General features: G+C 45.3%; 1 protein-coding gene across 1 annotated transcript; it reads right to left on the bottom strand.

Annotated features, from left to right (window-relative positions):
* Positions 1-624: 624 nt before the first annotated feature.
* On the bottom strand, positions 625-5,517 carry LOC107308333 (gap junction beta-2 protein-like). Its single transcript, XM_015852174.2, has 2 exons — positions 5,413-5,517; positions 625-3,636 (listed from the first exon to the last, which is right to left on the bottom strand). The coding sequence occupies exon 2, from the start codon at positions 3,612-3,614 to the stop codon at positions 2,937-2,939; it is 678 nt and encodes a 225-aa protein (XP_015707660.1). The 5' UTR covers positions 3,615-3,636; positions 5,413-5,517; the 3' UTR covers positions 625-2,936.
* Between the last annotated feature and the right edge of the window lie 823 nt (positions 5,518-6,340).

Genomic DNA, 6,340 nt, shown 5'->3' with positions numbered 1-6,340 from the left:
GCAGTATGCTTGGAGAGGATTTTCTGTTATGAAATTATTCAAATACAATGGATTACAGTGAGCATTGCACAGACAGATGAAGAATTAAGTATCATGTTAGTGTCAGTGATTTACAGGGCAGAAAGGGAGGAGTTGTGTAGGATTTTGTGGCCGGTTCTGAAGATGAATTCTAGGGTAGCTGTGGGGGATCAGCCATGATAGATTTCAGTGACAGTAGGTGTAAGTTGAGTTCTCAGAGGTGGAAAGTCATAACCATTAGTCTTAGTTAAGAGCATTAAGTCTCAGTTATGATAACTGTATATTTGTAGGTTTGATTTCAAGTCTTTTGGATGGAAGTTTAGTCTTGATTAAGCCAATGGTAATCCTCTGTTGATCTCAGCCCAGAGGGATAATTCTAGAATGTCCCACCCCAACAATTCCCAGTTTGGATAGCACATTATTTGACTCTTCACATCCTGGCTGTAATCATATCCCTACAGTAAGGAATCAGCCTCCTTTACAGTCGAGACTTCAGATTTGTTGCTTCAGTGTTGCATTCTTGCTACCTTCATTCTGCAAAGTCTGCAGAATCCACATGCAAAAGCACAGATAGACACTGTGTATTTCAAGAAAGAGCACACACAATTCCAAAACAGCACTGTATTTTAATCTGTATGAAATCTCTTATTTGTCAACCATGCAATGTGGCACAGAGAAATAGTTGTAGAGGGATTAATTCCTATTAAGTATCTGAACAACGTTTTGGTTTTTGTTTGTTTTCTTACAAAGTATTTGCTTAGTCACATATAAACAGAAATCTCATAGACAGTAAACATCTCCTGGCAGAGCTGTTACACCTAATGCTACAGTTGGATCAAAGTCCTCTCTTGGGTCAATTTCAGCAACTGTCCCAATTGCTACCTTTTTCTCATATTAAGACATCTGGTTGCCAAACTACCAGCTGAAGATAATTAATTAACCTTATCTCGGTGTTGCCAGCTTTGGCACATTCCAGGTTCCAGTTAAAGGCACAATAGGAAAACAAACTCTCCTCTATGGAGAAGTTACATTGTTTATTGTGAGCCATTTCCAGCTGAAGTTTCACTAGTACAAGACACAGATTTACACAACGTATTTGTTTTCTAGCATAGATCACACACGTGGCCTTCCACTATAGGCTCACAAGGTCTGCAGGATATACTTGATAGCAAAGGCAGTGTAACAGATTGAAAAACAACCTGTGGCAGAAGGGTAAAATGCTTACAAGAGCTCCCAGCTATTAAATGTATTATTGCTGCATTCATTTTCTATTGTGGTAAACAGATTTTCACTAGATATTCTAGGCACATGTAAGTAATACAGAAAATTGACACCACAAATGCCCTTTAATTATGATTCCAGATGAAAATACAAATCTTGTTGTTACAAAAGAAATGTAATACTAGAGCACTGGGAGTGCAGATATTTTGTTCTCTTTGTACTCGTACACAGAACAGTGCAGGAACTTTACCAAGCACAAATCCAATATGTGCCAAGCTTTGTTATTTAGAGTTGTATTAAGGATGTTTTTACAGAGCAAGTTTCCAGTCCAGCTCATTATTAATAACTTTATATATTTGTTCATTCACACTTCTAAGGATGCTGTTCCTTTTCTTTCTGTGACCATGTCTGGCGAACAATTTCCATCTGCAGTCAGATTGCAACACTGGATAAGCACATGAGCAGTGGCAGCCTTCTTGTGCTTCAATTCCAGCACACAGTGAGAGGTCATGAGTCTTAATTCAGACAGCTTTGTTTATCCAGAAGCAATAAAAGTATTTGAGGAGATGGCTACAGAAAGAGAACCTATAGTAACTGGCTTTCCTCCCAAATGAAGGAGCATTATTAAAGCTAAAGAGGAAGAGTCAGTTTACTAGAAGCATATTCAGCAGGCAAGCACTAAGGGGGTACGTTGTATTGCTGCATGCACTGCTGCAGCTGCCAATGACAGGTATAAAACAGAACATGTTTTGAAACTGCTCTGGAGAGATGAGATGAACTCACATAGTTCAAGTTCATAACATACAATTCACAACTCATCAATGTGAACATCGAGGTTTCATGTTCCTCCTGACTTTCAGGAGGAAACTTTGGGAAACTGCTATTTTGGCTGTGCAAGTTACCTGTAAGTTTTGCAAGCCCTATGGCAACAAGAGAAAAGGTGCTTCAGTCTCACTATGTAGAGTGCCACAGACTGGGAGTGGTTTGATGCAGCTAATTAAAAGGTGCACCTAATCAGAACTGGAGGTTTTATGAAGAAAAGCTATACAAGATGAATAGGCTGATGGAGCACCAATAGGTATGAGCTGCTGCATATCACACTTTTAAGTGTTGAACCACTTCCTCTGGGGAAGAACCAGAAGAGTCAGAATGAAACAAGGCAGTTTTAACTTTACTGGGGAAAAAAAAAAAAAAAAGAAAAAGAAAAGAAGAAAAAAAAAAACAAACACAAACCACAGGAAAACACTGCTGAAGGAAGCCCTGTCAAGTAAAAAGTCTCATCACATAAGATCTACCTCACTGATTCATCACAGAATGCTGGGGAGAAAAAGAGCAGGAAATCACTGTGCCCTGCCTCAATGGCATCGATCGTTTGATGCAGTCTGTTTGCAGCCCCTCTCTGTGTGGCACTAGACATCCTCATCCCCACAAGTGACCATCACAGCAGGAGGCATACTTGGAAAAGGTGCAGCCAAGGAGGCTGATCTCTCTATTTATGGATACAGGAATATCAAAGTAACTCATGATCTTAAAACCTGCCTCAGTGGCAGCTTCCCAGAGAGGCTATCATAAAAAAAAATATATGCCCTTTTGTTTTTATCCTTTTTCTCAAGTGTGAAAATATTGCCAATTGTTTTCTGACACCCAAGTAAATGCTGAGGGGATCTGGGAAGCCAAGCAATCATAAAACAGGGAAACTATTTTAAAACTGTTGTTTTCCCAGAATCTTTCAGGCAAACTTTTATCACTAAGTAACACAACTCAGCCAGATTCAACATCATGCAGATCCCAGATACAGCAAGCATAAAAATAGTAAAGGTGGTTTTCTCAGTAGGTCGAGACACAAAGCAATCCACTGTGTTGGGGCAGGGCCATGCATCACACTTCACCAGGCGAGGCATCTGGTACCCGTCGTACATGTAGTAGAACACGTACATGAAGACTGCCTCAAAGATGATCCTGAAGAAGATACTGAAGGTGTATGTCCACCACAGGGGACCTCGAATGTGAATCTTTTCATTTTTCAGCTCTTCAATATTGATTTTATCACTATTTCTGAATCGCCTTTTCTTCTCATGCCTGGTGTAAGCCACATGCATGGCCACCAGCAGCGCAGGGGTAGAAACGAAGATCAGCTGCAGGGCCCAGAGTCTGATGTGAGAGATGGGGAAAAAGTGATCATAGCAAACATTTCTACAACCAGGTTGCTGGGTGTTGCACACAAAGTCTGACTGTTCATCTCCCCATACTAGTTCAGCAGCTGTTCCCAGGATCAGGATGCGGAAAATGAAGAGCACTGTGAGCCATATCTTCCCAATGCTGGTGGAGTGTTTATTTACACCTCCCAAAACAGCTTGCAGTGTTCCCCAGTCCATCTTCTTTTCTGTGTCCTTTTACCTGCAAGATGACATAAAATACAAAAACAATCACTTTCCAAGCAGCAAAAAATCATTTCCAAACTTTATATAAGCAAGAGGATTTCCTAGCATTCACTCAAGGTGTAGACAAATGCAAGTCACATTCATTACTTCTATCCTTACACTTGTGGATTTAAACAGCTTATTAGACTCTCTCCATTCATATATTTATGATGAGACTTTCACACTTTGATATTTTTCTAATTAGGTTCTGGATAGGAAATAATCTACACCTTCAAGTGTTTCCTCCCTGCATCCCCCAAGCTCTCTTTCCTTTTCTGTGTCAGGCTTTCAGTGAACTTTCCGGATCAATAGAAAATGACAATCATATAAAATAATCTTGACAAATTATTTTCATAGGATTCCTTTGACAACGCCAAAGCGTTACAAGGCTGAGCTGAGCTTGCCTTGCCTCCAAGATAAGGACTACTTGGCCATCTCCATCAGAAGCCCTAACTCCTCCCAGCTGCCTCCAGCAGCTCCCTAAGGCTGTATGCTACAGCTCAGACACATCATTTTCTTGGCAGAGCCTTCAGCTCTAGGAGTACAGCATTTGATTTCACTGTTGAGAAACCTCAAGTCAACTCTGTCAGGGCTGTGCACATACATAGCACCTATCAGCAGGCACAGGACAGTTCTGCAGAGCCTGCCCTTCCACATTCATCGCCACCTCATCCAAAAAGGAGATCAGCCGAGCCAGAGAGCTGAGAGCATAAAGCCCCCAGCTGAAAAGTTTATGTTGATTTTCTAGATGCTATCACACTCCAGTTAAATAAGAGGTCAAACATCAGAGGAGTTCCATTTCTCTTCTCCCTTCCTCCTGATCTTGAAGGAAAATCACTGTTCACCCTTTGACAATTAAGCTTAAGTTTTGCTGAGGGCAGGGCTCAGTCTCAGGACCGGGCTTTCACTGCTCAGCACCCATTTGGAAGCTACCACTGAACGCTTCAAATCCAGCTAGGAACCTGCATAGCTGGTCCAGTACCTTCCAGGGGCAGGGCTTAATCTGCCATTCACAAAAGCCACACTGGCTGCGGACCAGAGCGCTCCCATTGCTGTTGGTGCAGGGAGCATGCTTTACCGGGCTGGTAAAGTCTTTTCATTTGCTAATTCTCGGGTGACAGCAAAAGAAAAGAAGCAAGAGAAAAGAACTCCTTCACCCTGCTGCAGTTACAGCACCAGAGAGGGATGCACACACCCGCGGTGTGAGGACCAGCCTGTACAGACAGGCCTCCAGGCAGGAGGGAGAGGTCACGTCTACTGTCATGAGGAAAGGTTACGTTGGGTAAGGAACAAACAAAAAAGCCTCGAAAAGACGGCTGAATTCCTCCTGCTTCTGGTGCTCTCGCTGCAGAATGGCAGCATTCTGTGCAGCTTTTTTCTCACGGCTGTGGCCAGATAACTGTGCTTTCTGTGAAGCATTTCCTCTCACCTGTCGCATAGCCATTAAAACAGAAATAAAAAGAACAAAATGGGACTAACGAGGACAGAAGGAAAGTAACCACCTGAGGCTTATCCCAAACAGCCCGGGCTCCAGGTGCGGGCTCACACCGCGGTTCTGAAGCTGTAAGTCGCGGAGGAAAAGAAGAACCCAGAACACGACGGGACACCGTCCTGCTCCTCCCCGACACATAAACCCTGCGATCGGCTGCAGGGCGCCCAGAGAACCCCGGGTCGCTCCCCGCCGCTCGAGCAGAACCCGGTCCGGGGCTCGGCGCAACCCCCTCAGCCCCAGCCCTCCGCGGCGGAGCCTCACCTGGAGCGGCGCGGCACGGGTCCCGGTCTGCGGTGCCAGCGGACGGCCGGTCCCAGCCTCGCCGTCCCACAGCTCTCAGAGCCCTCCCCGCTCCACCGCCGCCCCTTTTAACCCGCCCCGAGGCCGCCTCTCTCCGCCCGCGGGCGGGGCCGGGCTGCCCGTGGGGCGCTGGCAGCGGAGCGGGCCCGGCGGCCAGGTGTGCGCAGCGAGATGCGAGGCAGCGCATGGCCCTCGGACTGCGGACTGCGCTGCCATCCCAGCGCACCGTGCCCGGGGAAGGGCTGCACGGAGCCCGCGGCTCACGGCGAGGAAAACCTTCGCTTCTAGCAGCGCTGAGACCAAAGCCCCGCCGGGAAACAGCGCTGTGTGTGATACAGCTGAGCGCTGGTGGAATGCCGTGCCTATGGCTGCAGGCATCGTGGGGTCTTGTGTAAGGACATGAAAGCACCAATGGAAACGGTGTGTTTGTGCGTTGAGTGAAGATCTGTCCTGAGTGATGCGCTGTGTGGCGTGTCTAGAAAGAGAGGCGCTTTCATCAGGAGTGATTTAAGTAAATTATCTTGTGCTAGTAATTTGCATAGATAGAAATGATGGAAGGCCGGCACTTGTGTGGGTCTGCACAACGCCCATGTGAGTTTGTGCTGGAGGTATAGGAAGCAGTCAGGTCTGTAATATCTTTAAACACGAATAAATAGGGAAGAAGTGCCTGGAAGAACCAGCTCTGTTTTATAAAACAGTAGCGAAGTTTGATAGTGGTAAATGTAAATGCTTGAAAGAAATCCACAGCTCGTTGCTGCTGTGGTGGCTTTAATGTACAGCCAAACCAGAACTATGGTAAAGCTGAGGGTTACTGTTACTTCCTTTCATCTTCTTTTGCTTGCCTTGATGTGGGAGGGAGTGCAGAGTGCTTAATGTGAGAAGGAGAGGT

Source organism: Coturnix japonica, chromosome 1 (genome assembly GCF_001577835.2).
Source record: "Coturnix japonica isolate 7356 chromosome 1, Coturnix japonica 2.1, whole genome shotgun sequence".
Classification (NCBI taxonomy): Eukaryota; Metazoa; Chordata; class Aves; order Galliformes; family Phasianidae; genus Coturnix; species Coturnix japonica.
The sequence above is the reverse complement of the archived record's forward strand: the minus strand, read 5'-3'. Positions and strand labels throughout refer to the sequence as shown.

Coding starts and splice junctions, on each gene's coding strand:
- LOC107308333 (XM_015852174.2), bottom strand. CDS start 3,614: ATGGACTGGGGAACACTGCAAGCTGTTTTGGGAGGTGTAAATAAACAC.